The sequence below is a fragment of the Babylonia areolata genome, chromosome 9, assembly GCF_041734735.1.
Source record: "Babylonia areolata isolate BAREFJ2019XMU chromosome 9, ASM4173473v1, whole genome shotgun sequence".
Classification (NCBI taxonomy): domain Eukaryota; kingdom Metazoa; phylum Mollusca; class Gastropoda; order Neogastropoda; family Buccinidae; genus Babylonia; species Babylonia areolata.
The window spans coordinates 41,844,760-41,869,118 of record NC_134884.1 but is presented as its reverse complement, the minus strand read 5'-3'; the positions used below and the strand labels follow the sequence as shown (position 1 = coordinate 41,869,118).

The following is a 24,359-nucleotide window of genomic DNA, read 5'->3' as shown; positions in this document are numbered from 1 at the left end:
GAGTCAGCTCTTAGTTCCAACAGTTTTGCTGAGCTTCGTGCAGCACTTGGGTCTAAAGTCTTTAAAAAAAAAAACCTACCAAAGATGTTTGTATGTATCACAGGCACTGTGGCAGAATTGGAAAGGCACTGGACTGTTGATCCAGTGTTCAGCAGTGATCAGGGTTTGATCCCCATTTCAGCATGGTGATGTGTCCTTAGGAAAGGTGCTTTACTCCCATTTTCCTCTCTCCATCCATTGTGAATGGGAACCTGACTTTGGTCAAGAAAGGAGAGGATCAGGCCCTGCCTTCCTGTGCCTAGCCCTAGACACAGTGGATATAAATTAACTGCTGTGATGGCCATGAAAGGCTATGGGACCTTTAACCTTTTAACCTGAACCAAAACTGATGTGTGTGTGTATGTGGCTGCAGGTCCAGGTGATCTTCCGGTCTCCCCGGGAGGTGTCTGTGAGGGACCAGCCCATCTTCAAGTGCCATGTCATCGAGCCCAGTCTGGGGGAAGGCGGGGAGGTCATCGCCAACATCCCTGTCAAGGTGTCCGTCAAATCTGTCTTCAGCAAGTGAGTCCATCAATGCTTCTTCAGAAACCAACAGTTAGAGTTTCAGTGTGTAGTGTATCACTTATTTTGGGGAAGGCAGGGGAGGGTAGGTGTGGGGCAGGGGAGGGGGGGTGGTGGCGGGTGCGGGGGTCAGACTATCTATTTGTTTATTTGCTTCTATTTGTCTTATTTCCATTATGTTCATTGTTTCCATAATTATATACAAACATTTTTTTTTATTTGGTAGGCTATCAAGGCCTGACAAGTGTATTGGGTCTAAACATAGGTCAGGAACCTTCCTTTTTTTCTTCTTTTATTTTTTTGATAAATAAAATAAAGCAAATATGGTGCAGACAATAAGGCTCAGTCCTCATGCTTTGACGCCTTCTTCAAACTGAAAGTGACACTGACAAAAAAAACTTTGTGCGCCAGGTTCAACATCCTGCCAGCGTCGGACATCAACTTTGGGTCGCTGTTGGTGAACAGCAAGAAGACGCGCACCTTCACCATCGAGAACAAAGGGGAGTATGACTTCAAGTACACCATCACCAAGATGGTCAAGGAGACCACCTCTCAGCCCAACATCCGGCAGCAACGCCCGTGAGTTCTGGCACACACACACTGTGACTCTGTTGTGACGTTTAATGTACACACTGTTTGTTTGTTTGTTTTTGTTGCCCCAGATTGTTTTTTTTGTTTTGTTGCCCAGATTGTTTGTGTTTGTTTTTGTTGCCCCAGATTGTTTGTGTTTTGTTGCCCCAGATTGTTTGTGTTTGTTTTTGTTGCCCAGATTGTTTTTTTTGTTCTTTGTTGCCCCAGATTGTTTGTGTTTTGTTGCCCCAGATTGTTTTTTTTGTTCTTTGTTGCCCCAGATTGTTTGTGTTTGTTTTGTTGCCCAGATTGTTTGTGTTTGTTTTTGTTGCCCCAGATTGTTTGTGTTTGTTTTTGTTGCCCCAGATTGTTTGTGTTTTGTTGCCCCAGATTGTTTTTTTTGTTCTTTGTTGCCCCAGATTGTTTGTGTTTGTTTTGTTGCCCAGATTGTTTGTGTTTGTTTTTGTTGCCCCAGATTGTTTGTGTTTGTTTTTGTTGCCCAGATTGTTTGTGTTTGTTTTTGTTGCCCCAGATTGTTTGTGTTTGTTTTTGTTGCCCCACCAGATTGTTTGTGTTTGTTTTTGTTGCCCCAGATTGTTTGTGTTTGTTTTTGTTGCCCCAGATTGTTTGTGTTTGTTTTTGTTGCCCCACCAGATTGTTTGTGTTTGTTTTTGTTGCCCAGATTGTTTGTGTTTGTTTTTGTTGCCCCAGATTGTTTGTGTTTGTTTTTGTTGCCCCAGATTGTTTGTGTTTGTTTTTGTTGCCCCAGATTGTTTGTGTTTGTTTTTGTTGCCCCAGATTGTTTGTTTGTTTTTGTTGCCCAGATTGTTTGTTTGTTTTTGTTGCCCCAGATTGTTTGTGTTTGTTTTTGTTGCCCCAGATTGTTTGTGTTTGTTTTTGTTGCCCCAGATTGTTTGTGTTTGTTTTTGTTGCCCCACCAGATTGTTTGTGTTTGTTTTTGTTGCCCCAGATTGTTTGTGTTTGTTTTTGTTGCCCCACATTGTTTGTGTTTGTTTTTGTTGCCCCACCAGATTGTTTGTGTTTGTTTTTGTTGCCCCAGATTGTTTGTGTTTGTTTTTGTTGCCCCAGATTGTTTGTGTTTGTTTTTGTTGCCCCACCAGATTGTTTGTGTTTGTTTTTGTTGCCCCAGATTGTTTGTGTTTGTTTTTGTTGCCCCAGATTGTTTGTGTTTGTTTTTGTTGCCCAGATTGTTTGTGTTTGTTTTTGTTGCCCCAGATTGTTTGTGTTTGTTTTTGTTGCCCCACCAGATTGTTTGTGTTTGTTTTTGTTGCCCCAGATTGTGTGTTTGTTTTGTTGCCCCAGATTGTTTGTGTTTGTTTTTGTTGCCCCAGATTGTGTGTTTGTTTTTGTTGCCCCACCAGATTGTTTGTGTTTGTTTTTGTTGCCCAGATTGTTTGTGTTTGTTTTTGTTGCCCCACCAGATTGTTTGTGTTTGTTTTTGTTGCCCCAGATTGTTTGTGTTTGTTTTTGTTGCCCAGATTGTTTGTGTTTGTTTTTGTTGCCCAGATTGTTTGTGTTTGTTTTTGTTGCCCCACCAGATTGTTTGTGTTTGTTTTTGTTGCCCCAGATTGTTTGTGTTTGTTTTTGTTGCCCCAGATTGTGTGTTTGTTTTTGTTGCCCAGATTGTTTGTGTTTGTTTTTGTTGCCCCACCAGATTGTTTGTGTTTGTTTTTGTTGCCCCAGATTGTGTGTTTGTTTTTGTTGCCCAGATTGTTTGTGTTTGTTTTTGTTGCCCCACCAGATTGTTTGTGTTTGTTTTTGTTGCCCCAGATTGTTTGTGTTTGTTTTTGTTGCCCCAGATTGTGTGTTTGTTTTTGTTGCCCCAGATTGTTTGTGTTTGTTTTTGTTGCCCCAGATTGTTTGTGTTTGTTTTTGTTGCCCCAGATTGTGTGTTTGTTTTTGTTGCCCCAGATTGTTTGTGTTTGTTTTTGTTGCCCCAGATTGTTTGTGTTTGTTTTTGTTGCCCCACCAGATTGTTTGTGTTTGTTTTTGTTGCCCCAGATTGTTTGTGTTTGTTTTTGTTGCCCCAGATTGTTTGTGTTTGTTTTTGTTGCCCAGATTGTGTGTTTGTTTTTGTTGCCCCAGATTGTTTGTGTTTGTTTTGTTGCCCCAGATTGTTTGTGTTTGTTTTGTTGCCCCAGATTGTTTGTGTTTGTTTTTTGCCCAGATTTTTGTTTGTTTGTTTGTTCTTTGTTGCCCCAGAATTTAGGCCATTTTGTTTTCAATATTTTGATGGTGATGATGATGATGATGGGGCTGATGAAGATGCTGCTTTGCTGGGGGTCCATTTAGGTGTGGGACTACTTGACAATGCCGTACTATCATGACACCAATCCAATGTCAGCCAGGCTGAGAGATACAAGCACCTGCAGTGTTTGTCAGTAAATTGGAGCAACACATCCAAAAGCTGCATCCGTGAAGCAGACGACCCTCAGCTGTGTGCAGTCCCCAGTGTTCCCTTTTGAGCCTGTCAGTCAGTCCATGTCACGAAGGACTTTGCCACAGTGGCTGGTGTTTTATATACAGTCTTCACTAAAATCAAGTACCTTTTCATAAAAGCTGGCCTGCTTTCATAAAAAGTATATGTAAAAAAAAAAAAGAAAAAAAAAGAGAGATAACAAACTTTGCAGGCTGTATATGGCCGATCACTAAGTCTCTCACTGAATACACAAACTGGCGTTTTCAAGCACACACAAATTTACAGTTATCAAGTGATTTATAGATGACAGCTGTGTTTTTTTTGGGTTTTTTTATTATGAAAAAAAATCTTTGAGCACGTGCAAGAAAGCACCTCTTGTTATGAACAGTGCTCATTTCATTGTCTAGACACACTGCTGTATCAGCATCATTTTACCATTACCTCCTAGAAGAAAAATGTGCAAGTTCCCAAGTGGTCCTTAGCTTTTTGTGAACCCTGTATATTCTTTGATTCATTGTTCCCTGGAGTGGAACAAAGTATAGATACTATGGTTTGAAAAGGATACATGAACATTTTTGTTTGTTGAAGAAAAAAAAGACATAATTATGAGTGTCCTCACGGCCATTGAATGACTTTGAACATTGTGTGTGTGTGTTTGTGTGTGTGTGTGTGTGTGTGTGTGAATGACAGGGCCATCAAGGGAGACAAGCGTGATGGCTCAAGCTCAGCACGCTCAGGAGCCCGCCCAAAGAAAGCCGACTCTGTCAGGTAGGGTTTTGGTGTGCTCCATCTGTCTCTTACGCCGTGTTCACTGATACCTCTGGCTAAAACCTAGCTTGCTCTGCCTGTCTCTTGCGCCGTGTTCACTGATACCTCTGGCTAAAACCTAGCTTGCTCTGCCTGTCTCTTGTGCCGTGTTCACTGATACCTCTGGCTAAAACCTAGTTTGCTCTGCCTGTCTCTTGCGCCGTGTTCACTGATACCTCTGGCTAAAACCTAGCTTGCTCTGCCTGTCTCTTGCGCCATGTTCACTGATACCTCTGGCTAAAACCTAGTTTGCTCTGCCTGTCTCTTGTGCCGTGTTTACTGATACCTCTGGCTAAAACCTAGCTTGCTCTGCCTGTCTCTTGCGCCATGTTCACTGATACCTCTGGCTAAAGCCTAGTTTGCTCTGCCTGTCTCTTGTGCCGTGTTTACTGATACCTCTGGCTAGAATCTAATGTGCTCCATTTCTCTCTCTTGCGTCATATCTATTGATACCCTAGGCTAGAATCTAGTGTGCTATGTCTGTCTCTTGCATCGTGTTCACTAATACCCAAGGCTAGAACCTAGTAATTTGCATCTCTCCTGCTTATGTTCACTAATACCAGAGGCAAGAAGCTAGTGTGCTGCATCTGTGTCTTGCATCATGTTTACTGATACCTTAGGCTAGAACCTAGTGTGCCGCGTCTGTCCCTTGTGTTGTGTTTACTAATACCTTAGGCTAGAACCTAGTGTGCCGCGTAGGTCCCTTGTGTCATGTTTATTAATATCTCAGGTTAGAACATAGTGCAGTCTGTCTCTTGCATCGTGTTTATTAATGCCTTATGTTAAAACCTTGTGTGCTCAGTCAGTCTCCTGTACATTCTTTGCTAGGGCCTAGTATGCTGTGCCTGTCTTTTGTGTTGTGTTTCCTTATACCTTAGGTTAAAAACTACAGTGCTCTTTCTGTCTCTTGCGCGGTGTTTACTAGTACCTTAGGCTAGAGCCCAGTGCACTCTCTCATATTTACTGACATCCTACACTTACCCAGTGCACTGTGTCTCTTGCATCATGTTTACTAATACCCTAGGCTTAAAGCTAGTGTGTTCTGTCTGCCTCTTGCATCATGTTTGCTAGTACCCTAGGCTAGAACTTAGTGCAAACTGTCTCTTGCATCATGTTTACTAATATCCCAGACTAGAACCTAGTGCGCTGTGTTTCTTGCATCATGTTTACTAATACTCTGAGCTAGAACCTAGTATGTTCCATCTGTCTCTTGCATTGTACCTGATAATACCCTAGGCCAGGTTATACTGATGTGATCAAAGAGCAGGAACACTGTTTCATCTTAATTAGTAGTCTGTTTCTTACTAACTTGTGCTAATAGTGCTCTTGTCATCCTGACTGTTGGTGTTAAATGGCATGGTTTAAAATTAGCTACAGAATTTTAGAAAGATTTGAACATCAAGAGTGCCTTTTGGATGGGGCAACAGAGAAATGCTTCAGCTTCACTGGAGGCAAAATCTCAACTTTTCAAAACATGAAAAAAAAAAGGTTTTATACCCCAAATGTAGATGGATTTAATTATCTCTCATTTACAAGTGAGAACCGCAGTACATCCCACAAGTGGAAAGCCTTTCTTTTGTCTCTGAATGACCGGCACAGAAAGACTCGAAGAAGTTGGGTGAAATAGCCAAGTGGTTAATGCATTGGACTTCTGATCTAGAGGTCCTGGGTTCAGTCCCAGTATCTATGCCTGGTGGTTGAGGTTGGAGATTTTTCTGATCTCCTAGGACCTGCTAGTTCTGTCATTCCTTTCATGTGTATACGCATACAAAAGACAAATTATGCAATGTTAAAGATCCTGTAATCCACATCGGTGTTTGATGCGTTGTAGAAACATGAACATCCCAGCGTGCACACCCCTGAAATAAGGTATGTTGGAGTAAAAAATGATCATGCACATGAAAATCCCACTCAGATGTGAGTGAACATGAGAGTTATAGTCCACAAATGCAGAGAGAAAGAAAAGAAGGCTTTGTCATTCTGTGATGGAGGCAGTACTGGGGTTTTTTTTGTTTTGCAACAGACTTCATTCTGAAAATGAAAGACAATATATCTCTCACATCATTAGACACCCTTTCCTGGTGAATAGCCTGTAATGATACTTTGGAACATTCAACCAGTTTCGTATTCGTCTTTATTCATGCTTCTTCTCTTGTAAAATGCATGCTGACAGTGGAAGCAGTGGCAGTGGCAGTGGCAGTGAGGATTCTCTGGGGGCTTTACCTGACTTCACAGCCAAGACAGGCCGCTTCCAGAACACTCTGGCCGGTCTGACAAAAGTCCGTTCCCAGCTGGGTCACAAATCTAGGTTTTCAAAAAATTCCCAGAATGTGTCGCAAGCTCATATTATCCCCCCTGGGACAGGTGACCCGAAAAGCCTCAGAAGCCCTTCCAGAGTCGGTGAGAGGAGGGTGATGAATCTGAGCCCGTCCAGAGCTGGAAGAGGAGGGCAAGGGGATGATGAGCGTGTGAACCTTAGCCCCTCCAGAGCCGGGAGAGCAGGGCAGGGAGATAATCAGCGGATGAACCTTAGCCCTTCTAGAGCCGGAAGAGCAGGGCAGGGAGATAATCAGCGGATGAACCTGAGTCCCTCCAGAGTGGCAAGAGCAGGCCAGGATCATGTAGGACCGGCCAGGGTCGCCAGTGCCTTGGGCAGTGCCACCAGATGTGGCAGAAAGTATGGGTGGTGGATTGCTTGGTGTGCACTTTTTTATTTTTTTTATTTTTTGGTTATTGTGGAGGTTTCAGTTCTTTGACACACAGCCCGAACATCTTCCCAGATGGTTCACTTTGAGTCGTGTATGTTTCACATGACGATGGTCATTTTCTACAGCTGTGCAAACACATGTTTGTGTGTGTTGGAAGTGTATCGGTCACTTTTTCTGTCTCACACATATTTATAAAATGCTTGTACACACACACACACACACATGCACATGCACACACAAGGCCAAAGAATGATATACACTGAAGTAGAAATGGACGAAAAAGAGAGAAATATTATGAGGGGTTATTTTTTTAACTAACTTGTCTGATGAATGATGTGTTCGCTGAAAGGAATCCTAGGGTTTTCGTTACTCACTTTGTCCTGTCCAATCCTTTTGTTGTGCATTGTAGTTGTTTTCAGCCACATTTTTTTCCCCCAGCATCTGTGAAAATCTGATGGAAGAAAAGTACACTCACATGATAGAGTTTTTGTTTACTTAGGAGTTTGCTACACTTGTAATCCATATCGTTTTGGATCACAGTTTGTAGGAGTTTGCTACACTTGTAATCCATATGGTTTTGGATCACAGTTTGTAGGAGTTTGCTACACTTGTAATCCATATCGTTTTGGATCACAGTTTGTAGGAGTTTGCTACACTTGTAATCCATATGGTTTTGGATCACAGTTTGTAGGAGTTTGCTGCACTTGTAATCCACATCGTTTTGGATCACAGTTTGTAGGATTTTTGCTACACTTGTAATCCACATCGTTTTGGATCACAGTTTGTAGGAGTTTGCTACACTTGTAATCCACATGGTTTTGGATCACAGTTTGTAGGAGTTTGCTACACTTGTAATCCATATGGTTTTGGATCACAGTTTGTAGGAGTTTGCTACACTTGTAATCCACACGGTCTTGGATCACAGTTTGTAGGAGTTTGCTACACTTGTAATCCATATGGTTTTGGATCACAGTTTGTAGGAGTTTGCTACACTTGTAATCCACACCGTTTTGGATCACAGTTTGTAGGAGTTTGCTACACTTGTAATCCATATAGTTTTGGATCACAGTTTGTAGGAGTTTGCTACACTTGTAATCCACATCGTTTGGGATCACAGTTTGTAGGAGTTTGCTACACTTGTAATCCATATGGCTTTAGATCACAGTTTGTAGGAGTTTGCTACACTTGTAATCCACATGGTTTTGGATCACAGTTTGTAGGAGTTTGCTACACTTGTAATCCACATCGTTTTGGATCACAGTTTGGTGAGGGTCTTGCCGGTTCCTTTCATAAGATGGCCCATTTTTGTGGTCAGATGGAACATGAGCAACTTGATTTTATGTTTGATTTAGTTCATTTTCATAAATGTGAGAACTCTGATTTGTATTTGTATTTCTTTTTATCACAGCAGATTTCTCTGAGTGAAATTCGGGTTGCTCTCCCCAGGGAGAGCGCGTCGCTACATACAGCGCCACCCATTTTTTTGTATTTTTTTCCTGCATGCAGTTTTATTTGTTTTTCCTATCAAAGTGGATTTTTCTACAGAATTTTGCCAGGAACAACCCTTTTGTTGCCGTGGGTTCTTTTACGTGTGCTAAGTGCATGCTGCACACGGGACCTCGGTTTATAGTCTCATCCGAATGACTAATCACCGGTTATTTGTTTGTTTTCATCCACATTTTACATAACACCTATGAAGATCTCAGAAAAAACAAAACAAAAAACCCCACATGCGCAAGTGATAAACAATTCATTTTCTGTGGAGTACGTTATGCTTCTGGTCACAGTTTGGTGAAGCTGGTCGGTAGTTCACCTCTTCACTAATGTAAGAAGCTCTGCTCACCGGTTATGTGTTCTCTTGTAGTGCGTGTTTTGTTCTTTTTTTTTTCTCTGTGGCTTTGGTCGGATGTTTAGCTGAATGGTTCACCGTCCTCTCCGTTTTGCTGTGTGTCTGTCTCTTTTCCTGACTCTGTCTCACCCTGTGTCTCTTTCTGTTTGTTTTTTTCACTGTGTGTCCATTTATGTGCCTGTCTCTGTTTGTGTGTGTGTGTGTGTGTGTGTGTGTGTGTGTGTGTGTGTTAGTGTGTGTGTGTGTATGTTTGTGTGTGTGTGTGTGTGTTTGTGTGTGTGTATGTTTGTGTGTGTTTGTGTGTTTGTGTGTGTGTTTGTGTTTGTGTGTGTGTGTGTATGTGTGTGTTTGTGTGTGTGTGTTTATGTGTGTGTTTGTGTGTGTGTGTGTGTGTGTGTGTGTGTGTGTGTGTGTTTGTAATAATAATAATAATGGATACTTATATAGCACACTATCCAGAAATCTGCTCTAGGTGCTTTACAAAAACGCTTTTGATAACATAAAACATTATATCTATGTTACATACACACACCAAAATGTGACCACACACACACGCACGCACGCACGCACGCACGCACGCACGCACGCACGCACACACACACACACACACACACACACACACACACTGCATACATACATTTTAACATACATGTGTATCTAACAGCTATTGTGTGTGTGTGTGTTTGTGTGTGTGCGTGTGTGTGTGTGCAAGGGTAGTAGACAGTAGATGGAGCTGTCATTTTCTGAATTTGGCATTATTATCACTGTCATCATCATCATGATTATCATTATTGTCATAATTATTGTTATCATTTCCATCATGATCCTCATTACTATTGTCAGAATCATCATTACCTTTTTTTTTTTTGACAGGCTCAACAGCCAAGATGTTAAAGCGCTGGACTTTCAGTCTGAGGTTTCTGGGTCTGGTTCCTTCTTACGGTGCCTGCTGGGTTAAGGGTAGAGATTTTTTTCTGATCTCCCAGGTCAACAGATGTGCAGATCTGCTAGTATCTGAACCCACTTCATGTGTATACAAAAAAGAAAATCAAATATGCATGTTAAAGATCAGATATTACATGTCACAGTTTAGTGGTTTATGGTGAGAAGAATGTACCCTACAAACACCCCCCAGCAATGGAGTACAGCTGCCTTCATGATGGGGTAAAAATGATCATACACATAAATGCACTTTTACATGTGAGTGACTGTGGGAATCATAGCCCTTGAAGGAAATACCGTTACTGATTGTGTGTGTGTGTGTGTGTGTGTGTGTGTGTGAGCAGACAGGAGGCGGGCACAGGGCAGTCACGGCTGGTGCTGGGCATGTTCACCATCTTCCCCGCCTTCGGCATCATCCCTCCCAACAGTCAGCAGACCATCACTGTGGACTGCGTGGCTGAGGCACAGGGCCGGGCTGACGAGGTCGGTGCTTTTTGCTGGGAGAGAGAATGTGTGTGTGTGTGTGTGTGTGTGTTTGTGTGTGTGTGTGTGTGTGTGTGTGTGTGTGTGTGTGTGTGTGTGTGTGTGTGTTTCTGTTGTATGTCTCTCTGTCAGTCTATTTATGTGTCTGTCCCTGTTTGTGTATATCAGTGTGTGTGTGTGTGTGTGTGTGTGTGCGTGTTGTGTGTGTGTGTGTGTGTGTGTGTGTGTGTGTGTGTGTTAGAGAGAGAAGGAGAAAGAGACTGTGCATGTGAGAGAAAGACACAGAGAGAGAGAGAGAGAGTGTGTGTGTTGTGTGAATATATGAATTTGCATGAGAAAGTGACTGGCGCAAAGAATGCAGATTGTTAGATTTTCTTTTTGAAATTAATATTTTCAGGTAACAAAAAGCATGTGAGCATAACATATTTTGAGTTTCCTTGTACACACACACACACATACAAAGAAAAAAAAAGTGGGGTTGGGGGGGGGGGGGAAGCAACAGCATGATCATTTCATGTTAAGAATCCGGAAGAGGCAGATCTTCATTCATTATGAGAACTGCAATATATGTTACTGTTGTGTTGTGGAACAAATTTGATCTCCATAGCCACTGTAATTCTGCTTACAACAAACATTCTGTTCTCAGTTGTTCAAGCTTTTTTGCTCCTACACACTTGGCAGAGTTGGTTTTGAATCAGCTTGTGTGTGTGCTTATTTTTCAGGAGGTGAGCATCGACGTTACGGAGCGGGATCCCAAGTCCTTCCCTGGGGGCATCCCCTACAAGCTGATCGCCGAGGCCTGCATCCCCTCCATCAACATTGACGACATCGGCAGCATCTTTGAGGAGCACCGCGTCTGTAAAAACCTCTCTGTCTGGCAGAACTCTATGGAGGTATGTCACACAGTGATGATGATAGTGATAAAGATAATAATGATGACAATAATGATCATGATGATCTGAAAGATGATGATAATGAAATGATAATGATAGGAATATTGATCACGATGTTGGTATTGATAGTGAAGGTGATGATTTTTATAAGGGTATGATTATGATGAAAACTGACTTGGTATTCTTTATTTGCTCAACGTACGGAACTCCAGCCCCCATCACACTCACCTTCAGCACCGTCTTTTGAGGAAAAATCTCATTTTGTGACATGACTCTGTTTTTACCTTTTTTTTCTTTTTTTTTTAAACCCAACACTGTCTCCCAGAAAGAAACACCATTCTACAATTTCAACCCCCTCCCCCTACCCTCCCCCAAAAACCCCCACTTCACAACTTAACTAGATTTGTAACATGTTAACCACACATCCAGAACAGCACAGTGCAGAAACAATACAGCTCAGCACGGCACAGTGCAGTGCAACACAGTATAACACAACCTGACATTGCATGACACAGCACAACACAAGAACATCACATTATATTTTCCAACACAACACAGCACCACACATCACACAAGTAACATTGATTTAGCATTAACGCTGAACACGGTACAAAGCGGAGCGATGACGAAAGTGCTCTCTCTGTCACCCCCTGTGGCCCACAGAGCGAGAGCGGAGGTGTGTACGGGGAGGAGGAGAAGAGGTTTGTCTTCAACAACGTCATCGTGGGCAGGAAGGCCAAGGCCCGCTTCAAGATCAGCAACACCACCAAGGTGAATGAAGGGTGTGGGGCAGGAGACTGGGAGGGGTCGGAGGGGTATGGGGAGGGGAGGTGTGTGTGTGGGGGGGGGGTGTCGGGGGTGGGAGGTGAATTGCACAAGTGTGCTTGTAGGAGGAGAGATTTGCGTAATTGCGTGAGTGTGAATGAGGGGGGTGTTGCACAACTGTTTGAGTTTGTGTGTTTGTGTGTGTGTGTGTGTGTGTGTGTGCATGCAGGCACGTGTGTTTGATGCAGAAGAAAACAAGAGGAAAGAAAAGGGGAAAACTGTGTCTAGATGAAGATTTTTTTGTCGCACTAAATTTAAGAAACTACCATATTTTACAAAGCATTTGAATTGTAAGGTGCATCATCAGATTTTACAGAATTTTCAGTTTTAATTGGCATAAGGTTCCGCACATTATAAGGCAGACAGCAGAATGAGAGATAGGAAGTCAAGCATTGATGAGTTCATCCCTGTTGCTACCATGGCTTTGTGGAAGCAGTGTCAAAGCCCTGGTGTCATCATCAGAACTTTCTCTTTGTGTGTTGCGTTATCCATTTTCTTGTCTGACCTGTTGATCTCTGCTTTCGTGAATACATTATGTCTGTGCAACTCCTAGTTGTGAGCAAGTTGTGAGCTGTTTTTATTCTGCACCGTGGGAAGATTTTATTCGTTTGCATTGCCATGAACCCCATACTTCCAGATTCGGAGGTTAAACATAACACGGTTCTAATTCACAACAGTGCTTTAACAGATTTTAGCCACACATTAGGCACACTGTATGATATTGTGCACGGATCAAAACTGGGGGAAAAGGATTGCTGAGAAGTCCATAAAATGTGGTACATTTTTCCATGATGCTGTGACAGGGTTTTGATGTGACCGAATCTGACAGCTGTGTGTGTGTGTGTGTGTGTGTGTGGCAGGTGCCGTGCGACGTGGTGTTCCAGCTGAAGCCCATGACCCAGAAGGGGGCGCCCAAGGTCCAGGAGATCTTTGATGTGGAGCCCCAGAGGGCCCAGATCGCCAACCACAGCTTCATCTACGTCACCATCACCTTCACCCCGCCCTCCATGCAGGTACCGTGTGTGTGTGGAGCGTGTAATGTGTGTGTGTGGAGTGAGGGAAGTAGGGGTGGCAACAGGGGTGTGGGTGCGGGGTGTGGGAGCATGTGTGTGTGTGGTGTGGGTGCGTGTGTGTGGGGAGGGGTTGTCGGGGGGTAGGGGTGAGCACATGGGAAGGGGGATACATGTTTGGATTTTGCTATCTTTTTTAAAACTTATGCATGCACACACACAAATGCAAATGCATAGCTGTGCGAGCACACACGAGCGCTCACACACACACACACACACACACACAGAGGCATGGATTCACACACTCACCTGCATTCACTCCAGGATACTCACACACTTGCACACACACACACACATGTACTCCTACCCACACTTAGATATACTTCCATCAACCCACACTCACATTTCCACACTCACACAGCCACTGCAGGGTCAGATCAAGGTTTCTTCCAGGAAAAAAAAACAACAACCACCCAAAACATGGTGTTTGATGAGAAATGAAACAAAGAGAACAAGAAGGGAAACCAAACATGACAACAATTCACATGCCACAGCTCTGTGATACATACTGAACACGTTATTTCTTTTTCTTTTCAACCCCTTACAGAGCTACAACGCCATCTTCGAGGCGGCCATCGAGGGCGTGACTCAGAACCAGGCGCGGGGCAAGTCGCTGACCTTTGAGGTTGCCGGCGAAGGCAACCTGCCTAGGGTCACCGTGGGTCGCCCCACCGTGCGCAACAAGAGGGGACAACCCCTGCTGCTCTTCAAGAAGATCCTGCTGGGCACCACCCAGAGTCTGCCCCTGGAGCTGTTCAATGACGGCACTCTGCCCTGCAAGGTGAGGGTCACGCACATATGCACATGTACACACACATACACACACACACATATATACAAGCATGTGCGCGCGCACACACATACACACACACACTCACTGACATGCGCGCATGCACACACACATACTCACACACACATTGACTGACTGAAACCATTTATTGTCAGATTAACTTTTTGTTGCACTGACATTTTCGCAACCATTTGAATAAATATTAATTGAGCAACACAAAGAAAATCAGATTTGAGAAAACACACACACACACACTCAATATCTTTTCTTTTTTTTTCAGGTTCAGATTCTAATGGACAAAAACGTATCAGAAAGTTTTCTTTCTCTTTTCTTATCTTCATTGTGATGTGTAAGGGTGTGTGTGGTTGGGGGGGAGCCGGGGGTGGGTGGGGTGAACTGACTGTGTGACCGTGCTGTCCATGCTGTCCACAGGTGGATGTGGACCTGTTGGATGCTGACAAAGCCTTCATGCTGCAGCCCACAGGAAACACCCGCGACGTCATTTCTGACGACAACATCAGTGATCGTAAGTCTCCGCTTGGATTGTGTCGTATTGAAACTAGCGATCAGATTTGAGCAGATGTTTTGAAATTTTTTGTTTGTCATCATCAGTGGTTGTAAGGCTCTGCTTGTATCCTATGGCTAGTTTGTTGAAACTGGTGGTCAGGCTGGGTCAGGGCTGGATTGCATGAACAGTCTTAGCAGCATAAAATTTGATCTGCATTAAAAAGAAAAACTTCCAAACTCTTGTGGAATTTATTTCATGCTTAGCAAATTTTTGATTCTGCAAATGCAGTGCAGCCCAAGTGTTTTGAAATTCCTGTCAACAACAGGGTATGAGGCTCTGCTTATTTTGTTTCAAGAACAGGTGATCACATTTGATCATGTGCTGTCGTTATCTTGCTTTTGTGTGTGTGTGCCTCCTTGACATCGCTTCTTAAATACATGTTGAGGAACAGTTGTGACATGAGAGGGATCAGCAGTTGTTTGTGTATGAGCGTGTGTGTGTGTATTTTTGTGAGTGTGTGTGCAGGTGTGTGTATGCACTTGCATGTGTATGTGCATGTGTATGAGTGTGTGTGTGTATGTGTATGTGTGTGTGCATAAGAGAAAGAGAGAGAGAGAGAGAGTAGTGTGTGTTTATATTTGTTTAAGCATGCATTTACTTAATGAACATGTGTAAACAATTTTGCTCAAATGAAATATCACAAAACATACAAACAAACAACAACAAAAACCCCCAATCTTTCACAGACAAGATATCCAACATATGTTGGACCAGCACCAAACCTTCACTGTCTCATTCTCTCTCTCTCTCTCTCTCTCCCCGCTTCTCTCTGTCCACCCCTCGACAGCCTACTACAAGCGGCCCCACACGGCCTCCGTCATCATCAACGTGGGGGAGACGGCCACCTTCAACGCCATCTACCGGCCGCAGGAGGCAGTGCGCTCGCAGGCCCACGTGCGGCTGTCTGTGGTGGACAACCAGTACGAGGACTCCACGGTGCAGCTGGTCGGGGAGGGCTACGTGGACGACATCACGCTGGACAACATCACCTCCAACTCTCAGACCCTGCTCGTCCCCGAGGACCAGGAAGGCAACATGGCCGAGGATGACGTGTCAGGTCTGTGTGTGTAGTGAGGGGGAGGGTGGGTGCTGAGGGTGGGCGAGGATGGTAGTGGGTGAGGGAGGGTGAAGGTGGATGAGGGTGGGTGATGATGAGAGTGATGGTGGGTGAGGGTGAGGGTGATGGTGGGTGAGGGTAATGGTAATGGTGGGTGAGGGTGAGGGTGATGGTGGGTGAGGGTGATGGTGATGGTGGGTGAGGGTGAGGGTGATGGTGGGTGAGGGTGATGGTAATGGTGGGTGATGGTGAGGGTGATGGTGGGTGAGGGTGAGGGTGATGGTGGGTGAGGGTGAGGGTGATGGTCGGTGAGGGTGATGGGTGAGGGTGTGGGTGATGGTGGGTGAGGGTGGGGGTGTGGATGAGGGTGGGTGAGGGTGGTGGTAATGGTGGGTGAGGGTGATGGTGGGTGAGGGTGTTCTGTATGGCATGTCATGCTTGAATGCATGGACAAATACATGTATGTACATTTAACTTCTGTTGTAAATGCCACAACCTCTCTGCCTTGGGGATGTGAGCAACAGTCTGCAGTTTCATCATGACTATTAATATTGACATCATATAGCAGTCCTATAAGAAGTAGTAGTACTCTTATCATATATGTTATTATATTTATTATTATTGTTCCTGTTTTCATTTTCATCATCATCCCTATTAACTCTGCAGCTGCCAAGCCCAACCTGATGAAGTTTGGCGACTGCTACATCAACGAGGGCCGCTCCCTCAACCTGACCATGACCAACCACTCCAAGACAGACTGCGTGCGCTTCACCTGGCCAGAGCATGCCCAGCTTCGCTTCTCCCCTCAGGTCAGTCGCCACTCCTCTCCGACTAGCTTCACTCACAGCACGGACCACTGACACTGATGCTGACATGTTTATTGATTCAGCCTTTTGACGGGCGCAATAGCCGAGTGGTTAAAGCATTGGACTGTCAATCTGAGGGTCCCGGATTCGAATCACGGTGACGGCGCCTGGTTGGTGAAGGGTGGAGATTTTTACGATCTCCCACGTCAACATATGTGCAGACCTGCCAGTGCCTGAACCCCCTTCGTGTGTATATGCAAGCAGAAGATCAAATATGCACATTAAAGATCCTGTAATCCATGTCAGCGTTCGGTGGGTTATGGAAACAAGAACATACCCAGCATGCACAACCCCGAAAACGGTGTATGGCTGCCTACATGGCGGGGTAAAAACGGTCATGCACGTAAAAGCCCACTCATGTACATATGAGTGAACGTGGGAGTTGCAGCCCACGAACGCAGAAGAAGAAGAAGAAGATTCAGCCTTTGATCCGTATCGACAGAGGTTAACGTGACCAGCAGTACAGTGTGGAAGTAATGAAGCAATGATCGATGATTGATTTTTAAAATTGTTTTAAAATCTGAACAGCTTTGTAAATATGAGTGGCAAGACATGTTTGAGCAGTTTCATGATTGTTTGCAAGTATTAGTGACAGTCTGAAGCTGGAGGGGTGGTTGAAATACTTGTGTGTGACTGTGTGTATGTGTGTGTGTGGGAGATTAAAGCTCAAGTAGGTGTACACTTATGTTGACCTAAGAGATCAGCAAAAAGAAATCTCTAACGTTAACCCACCAAGTTGTCATGAGTTGTCACTTGACTAAGTTATTCTGATCTACTTACCTTACTTTACCTTACCTTGTCCTCTATCATCTTACCCTATTCTGTCCTATCCTACCTTATCCTACACTATCAGATCACATCCCATCTCATCTCACCTAATCTCATCTCATCAGATATCTCATTTCATCGAATCTCATCTGATCTCATCTGATCTGATCTGATCTTACTTCACCTCACCTCACCTCACCTCACCTCACCTCACCTTTACCTGACCACTGTGTGCAGACTGGCCACCTGCACGCAGGCTGTGGGAAGGACATCACGGTCACCTTCCTGGCCGACAGCCCCAAGACCCTGACGGAGGAGGTGGTGCCGGCGCGCATCACCAAGATCACCTTCGACAAGCCCGCCGACCAGGTGGCCGACTGGGACGACCGCATCAGGACCGTCAAGTGGGTGGACGTGGGGCCCACCCCCACCCATACTGCTGACAGGTCTGTGCTTCCTGTGTGTGTGTGTGTGTGTGTGTGTGAGTGTGTGTGTGTGAGAGGGGGTGTTTGTGTGAGTGTGTGGTTGTGGATGTGGGTGTGTGTGTATGTACGTATTGGAGTAGGTTTTTGTGAAGGTGCATGTTGTGTATAGAGATGGAGAGAATTTATTTGTGTGTGTGTGTGTGTGTGTGTGTACCCATGTCTTCATGTGAATATGTATATGTGTCTTTGCATGCATGTGTGTGTTTAAGGATGTGTATGCAGGTATTGTAAACACAACTGTCTGTGTGTGTGCTTATGCGTGTGTCGTAATGCCTGTGTAAGAGTATATAATGCATGTTTGTACGGATGCTGTATACATGTGTGGATCTTTTTAGATATATATATATATTGTTTGCATATATGTCTATGACCTTTGTGAGAGCACATGCACACCTGTCCACATGTCCATAACTTTCAGTCAGTAGTTCTATTTAATTAAACACATTGAATTTTTTTTTTTTATATTGTGACATTGTTCTAGTCAGAGTGATGGTTTTGGTTCACCATGCATTAAGACGTCATATGAAAAAGCCTGCTTCTTCAGTTCTGTTTCAACCACCTTCTGTTGCCAGTGCTGGCAAGTCCCAGCCAGCCACCCCCCAGAACCCAGCCAAGCCGATGAAGAAGAAGGTGGTGGAGACAGAGCCTGAGCCAGCCTACACAGAGGTGGTGGAGTCTGCACGCAACGTCGACCTCCTGGTGTCGGCTGTTGCCGACTACTGCAAGTTCACCTGTAAAACCACCTCTGTGCACTTCCGTGACACTCTCATGTTCCAGACCCGCGTTTATGAGTGAGTTTATTTGTTAGTTTCTATCCCTTCTTATATATGTTCTCTCGTTCCGTTGCTCCCTCCATCTGTGTCTTCCCTTTTTTCATTGCTTTTCTCTTTATGCCACCACCTCCAGCTACTACTGTGCCATATTTTCAGTTTCGTTCTTGATGTTTTTAAACCAGCAGTGATCATGTGAGCCATGAAGGCTTTGTCCCTTGTTTATTTGGATGGTTTTTGTGTGTGTGTGTGTGTGTGTGTGTGTTTGGGAGTGGGGTGGGGTGGGGGTGGGGAGGTTCATACCTTGATCATCATGATGTGAAAAAATGTTTGACGCCTGCTACACACACAGGGTCACCCTGTTAGTTGTTGTTTTATCAAATATTGAGCATCATGACGTTTTCAAATGTGAAGTGATGGTCTAGAGGTAACGGGTCCGTCCGCCCAGGAAGCGATAGAATCTGCGTGCGCTGGTTTGAATCCCGGCACAGTCACCAGTATTTTCTCCTCCTCCACTAGACCTTGAGTGGTGGTCTGGATGCTAGTCATTCGGATGAGATGATAAATCGAGGTCTTGTGTGCGGCATGCCCTTAGCGCACATTGAAGAACCCATGGCAACAAAAGTCCGTGGCAAAATTCTTTTGAAAAATCCACTTTGATAGGAAAACAAAAAAAAAAAACTGCAGGCAGGAAAACATACAAAAAAGATATGTGGAGCTCTCAGAGAAATCTGTTGTGACAAAAAAGAGTAATACAGTACAAAAAAAAAACGTTAGAATCCTGCTTGCTTCCAACAGGATGACCCTGAAGAACTCGGGCACAGTGGCCATGGACTACAGCTGGCAGGTGGTGATGGACAACTTCACGCCCTCCTTCCAGCGCTCCGTCACCTTCATGTCGGAAGGAGAGCGCCCAGAGTCCCGCGTGGACATGGTGGAGGCCTCATATGTCCCCTTCTCCGTGGAGCCCCAGTTCGGATCCGTGCAGCCCGGGAAGCGAGTCACCTGTGTGGTCAAGTTCTCCCCACTGGACGTCAACGAGTATGAGGGGCGCCTCATCTGCAGGTGACTGTGTGTGTGTGTGTGTGAGTGTGTGTGTGTGTGTGTGTGTGAGTGTGTGTGTGTGTGTGTGTGTGTGTGTGTGTGTGTGTGTGTGTGTGTGAGGAGAGAAGGAGTTAATGTGTGAGGAGGTGAGGGAGGTGAGAGATGGTGGGAGGGCTGTGTGTGTGTGTGTGTGTTTGTGTGTGTGTGTAAGTGTGTGTTTGTGTATGTAAGTGTGTGTGTGTGTGTTATATTGATGCGTGTGTGTGTGTATGTTTGTGTGTGTGATTTGGTGCATTGTTATAATTTTTACTTCATGTTTTCCACTTGTCTGTTCATATAATCTATCTGACACAGCCTTTCTTCCCCTCTGGACATGGATTTACAAAGTTTTAAGTACAAAAATCACTTTGATGATAAATTATAGCCATTCTCCTTCAGTTCTTTTTCACAGATATTCTGCACCTTGTGTCCTTTGGTCTTCCTCCCTCTCTGGGATCCATTGAGTGGCTACTCTTCTAAGGATGTGTATGGATTACATATTTGTGCAGATCACTGGGTGTTTTTTTTTGTTGTTTTTTTTTTGTTTTTTTTGTGAGTAAAAGAATTGCCTTGAACATGAAAGTTGTCATTATACACACAGCATCCCCAACCTGGAGAAGGACACCCAGGGCCCAGTGGTGGGGCTGAAGGCTCGCAGCCTCATGCCCTTCTGTCACTTTGAGCTCCACGACTCGGACTACATCACTGGCGCTCGCCGCAACCCTGAACTGCGGGGACCCAACGGAGCGCCACCTGGCTCCACTCTGGATCCCAACACGCGTGTCCTGGAGTTTGACGTTGTTGGCATGGGAGTGCATTGTGTCAAGTGAGTTAGTTCAGCTGCCTTGTGTTATTATTCCCCAGTTTAGACGTATCTATACACCCTGAAAATGGACTTTTGTTGCCTGCATGACGGGGTGAAAACAGTCATACATTTGTAGACATGCTTGTGCCTGAACCCTCTTCGTGCGTATATGTTCATGCAGAGGATCAAAATGCGCACTTTAAAGATCCCATTATTCATGTCAGCATCAGTGGGTTACGGAAACAAGGACATGTACAGCATGCACACCCCAGAAAATGGAGTATGGCTGCCTACATGTCAGGATAGATATGGTCATGTACGTAATAGCCCACTTGCACATATGAGTTAATGTGGGAACTGCAGCCCATGAACGCGAAAGAAGAAGCGGTAACCTTGTAGACTTTGTATTATCTTGTATACCTATATCCTGATGGACTGCAGACTGCCTGTTTCATTGGAGTAAACCACCTGTCATTAACTGATGGCCTGGTGGTTATACATCCACATAGGAAGCAAGAGAATCTGAGCATACGGGATCTCACACTTGCCAAAATTTTCTCTCCATACAGTAAACCTTGAATGGTGGTCATGTATGTTTAGTCACTGGATAATGAATAAGATAATAAACCATGATCCCATGTGTTGCATATGCCTCATGCATGTAAAAGAACCACCTGCAAAAAGAGAGTTGACCCTGGAAAAAAATTTGTAGTAAAATCCACTTTGACAGGAAAACAAATGCACTTGCAGGCAGAAAAAAGGGGTTGTGTTGAACTGTAGCGACAGGAGAGCAGCCCAAATTTCACACTGAGAAATCTGTTACAACAAAATACAATACAGTACATTGCAATATAATGCAATGCAATGCAATGCAATAATACAATGCAATGCAATGGAATACAGTACAATGCAGCGCAATGCAACGTAACCAACTCAGCTCAGCTCAGCGCAAGAAAACACAATACAGTACAATACAATACAATACAATACAATACAATACAATACAATACAGTTCAGTACCATTCAGTACCATTCAGTACAATTACGTGTTGTCTGTCCTGCAGGGAGTTCAGCGTTGTCAACCCCACCAATGAGAAGTACGACTTTGAGTGGGTGTGTGAGGATGAGGCCGACCACCGCACCCCCCAGTCCTTCAAGTGTCTGCATCCTCGGGGCTCTATCCGCAGCGGTCGCAAGTTCAAGGTGGGTCTCTGTGGTGCTGTGAATTTCTGCTTGTCCTTTTCATATCTTCTTCTTCTTCTTCTGCGTTCGTGGGCTGCAACTCCCACGTTCACTCGTATGCACACGAGCGGGCTTTTACGAGTATGACCGTTTTTACCCCACCATGTAGGCAGCCATACTCCGTTTTCGGGGGAGTGCATGCTGGGTATGTTCTTGTTTCCATAACCCACCGAACGCTGACATGGATTACAGGATCTTTAACGTGCGTATTTGATCTTCTGCTTGCATATACACACGAAGGGGGTTCAGGCACTAGCAGGTCTGCACATATGTTGACCTGGGAGATCGTAAAAATCTCCACCCTTTACCCACCAGGCGCCATCACCGTGATTCGAACCCGGGACCCTCAGATTGACAGTCCAACGCTTTAACCACTCGGCTATTGCGCCCGTCGTCCTTTTCATACAGTCCTTGATGTGTTTTTCCTCTCTGAACACACACGCTTTATCGCTCTCTTCACCTGAGAAATATCTCATTTTCATGGCATCGTTGTCATTGTTGGTTTCTTTGAAGATCTTTACCTTTTCTTTTCCTTGTTTACTGTTTTTCTACTTCTTTTCTTGGGCAGGGGGCGAGGAGGGAAGGGGGGGGGGGGGGTACTTGTTTATCATTGTTAACACAAAAGAAAATTTTATTGGGCTTTTTTTTTTTTGCATAAACATTCATATTTCTAATCTCTGTTTTACAATTCTATTTCTTTTCCAAAGCTGAAAGGAGTTCACATTGAATTCATTAAGTGGTAGTTTTAGTGTCTAAAGCGCAGTGATCTGTCATTTCAGTATTTTAGTTTTTTTTGTTGAATTGCTGTTACATTTGGGTAATAAGCATTGCTATGACTACATCTTCCTTATTGACCAATATATTTGTCTGTGTATGTGCGTGTTTGTGAGAATGCTTATCTCTCCACTGGCTGATGAAGGATTTATTACCTACAGCACTCCTCATTCATCTTGGATGATAATAAAAATGATAACGATAACAACTGTTTATATAGCACTGAATCACAGTATACAGTAGTTTATCTTTCTGTGTGATGCCCCTCTTCACATAGTTATGGGAGAAGTAGAAAATGAATTGAAGCACTGTCATACCAGTCATTCACAGGCATGCATAACTCTGATTCAAAGGGATGAAAGACACAACTTTAAAATGCACATGAATTAACTCACTCAGTACGGCCAGTCCTCTCTTCTCCTCTACACAGACCCCTCGGATGTCCAGTGGGTGTCTGAATGACCCAACCTTTAGCTTCCGTCGTCAGAATTGTGGTATTTTTTGTCAACATTCATGTCTTCAGTATAAGAGCCTTCCGCTTGCAATATTTTGATGATGGTAATTGGGGTGAAACGCTGTTAACATCGTCTCTTTCGCCATTCGTATGGAAAGAGTTAAGAGCTGGCACAACTGCAGACTAAAAAGAGGGAGGCGAGGGAGGAACCAGTTTGGGAAGAGGTAGGTTTTAAAGCCAGACTTGAAAAGAGCTAAGTGTGGCGATTTGACAAAGTGAAAGAGGAGACCTCATTTTCACGATGAAACATATATCAGCCAACTGACAAGGTTTGTCATAGTTTCAGTTTCAAGGAGGTGTCCAGAGTTTACGGACAGATCCGTATACACTACATCACTTGGCGCACTGAAAAAGAACCCATGGCAACAAGAGTGTTATCCTCTGGCCAAATTATATAAAAAGAAATCCACTTGGATGGGTACATGAACATATAAGCATGCACTCATGGCCTGACAAGAGCATTTGGTTATGCTGCTGTCAGGCATCTGCCTAGCAGATGCAGTATAGCATATATGGATTTGTCCGAACTCAGTGACGCCTCCTTGAGAAATTGAAACTGAAACATCTGCTGAAAAAGAAGAGCAGGTGCCTGATCTTTCCATATGACTTGATCCTCTGATGTCATATCCACGACTAACTAACCCAGTCTCCCTGCCTGTGTGTGTTGTGGTCAGGTTGGGTTTGAGTTTGTGTCTGGCAAGCTGGACATAGTGGAGTCGTTCTGGCGCTTCAACATCCCCGACCAGAACATCTCCGTGCCCTTCCTGCTGGTGGGAAACACCAGGGAGCCCGACATCTCCATGGACAGGTCGCACTTCAACTTCAAGGCTCTGCTCATTGGTGGGTCACTGGCATGTGTGTGTGTGTGTGTGTGTGTGTGTGTGTCTTGGGGAGAGTTTGTGGGAGTGTGGGTGCGATGTGTGTTGTGTGTCAGTGTGTGCGTTCATGTGTGTAAGCCTGACATCTCCATTGGTAGGTCCCACTTCAGTTTAACTCTCTCCAGATGAAGGAATGCTCACACATTCCTACACAAAACGTATTTGGATTCGGACGAAGGAATGGAATAGCATTCTCCGAAAGTAAAATTCCATCATGTGCTGTACACGTGATTTTGTGATTTCCCAAGCAGAGTGTGCGCTATTCTGGGTCACTCCACAATCGAACAGTATGATTGGTCAGTCTGGGATGTGTGGCCCGTCTCGCACACACGCTGACAAAGTCACTGACCAGTCGTCTGCTCACTTGCCAGCCTGTTAGCAAAGCGGGCTCTTCTCAGAATTTTGTGAAGTGAACAAGGCAGTGACGACAACGTTTTAGGGTTGCCGAAGTACTTGAAATGCTACAAACTGAAGGGTCGGACATTGAAGAGGTGGATGATGATGAAGAAGAAAGCGAATTTAATGCAGAAAGCGAGCATGAGTATGGTGATTCGGGGTGAAAAATTGGCAGTATTTTCTACATATGGCAAAACTGTAAAAATAAGATGAGA

The 24,359-nt window shown here is 44.4% G+C and overlaps 1 protein-coding gene across 1 annotated transcript in view; it reads left to right on the top strand.

Moving 5' to 3' along the window:
• Positions 1-24,359, top strand: part of LOC143285458 (hydrocephalus-inducing protein homolog) — a 134,115-nt gene that overhangs the window by 90,664 nt on the left and 19,092 nt on the right. Inside the window, 17 exon segments of the mRNA XM_076592760.1 lie at positions 413-561; positions 973-1,140; positions 4,262-4,339; positions 10,222-10,360; positions 11,083-11,253; positions 11,917-12,024; positions 12,939-13,091; positions 13,696-13,929; positions 14,371-14,464; positions 15,294-15,563; positions 16,230-16,372; positions 17,435-17,643; positions 18,255-18,473; positions 19,251-19,517; positions 20,137-20,361; positions 21,405-21,543; positions 23,545-23,710. Of these exon segments, the coding sequence (XP_076448875.1) occupies positions 413-561; positions 973-1,140; positions 4,262-4,339; positions 10,222-10,360; positions 11,083-11,253; positions 11,917-12,024; positions 12,939-13,091; positions 13,696-13,929; positions 14,371-14,464; positions 15,294-15,563; positions 16,230-16,372; positions 17,435-17,643; positions 18,255-18,473; positions 19,251-19,517; positions 20,137-20,361; positions 21,405-21,543; positions 23,545-23,710 (2,932 nt within the window).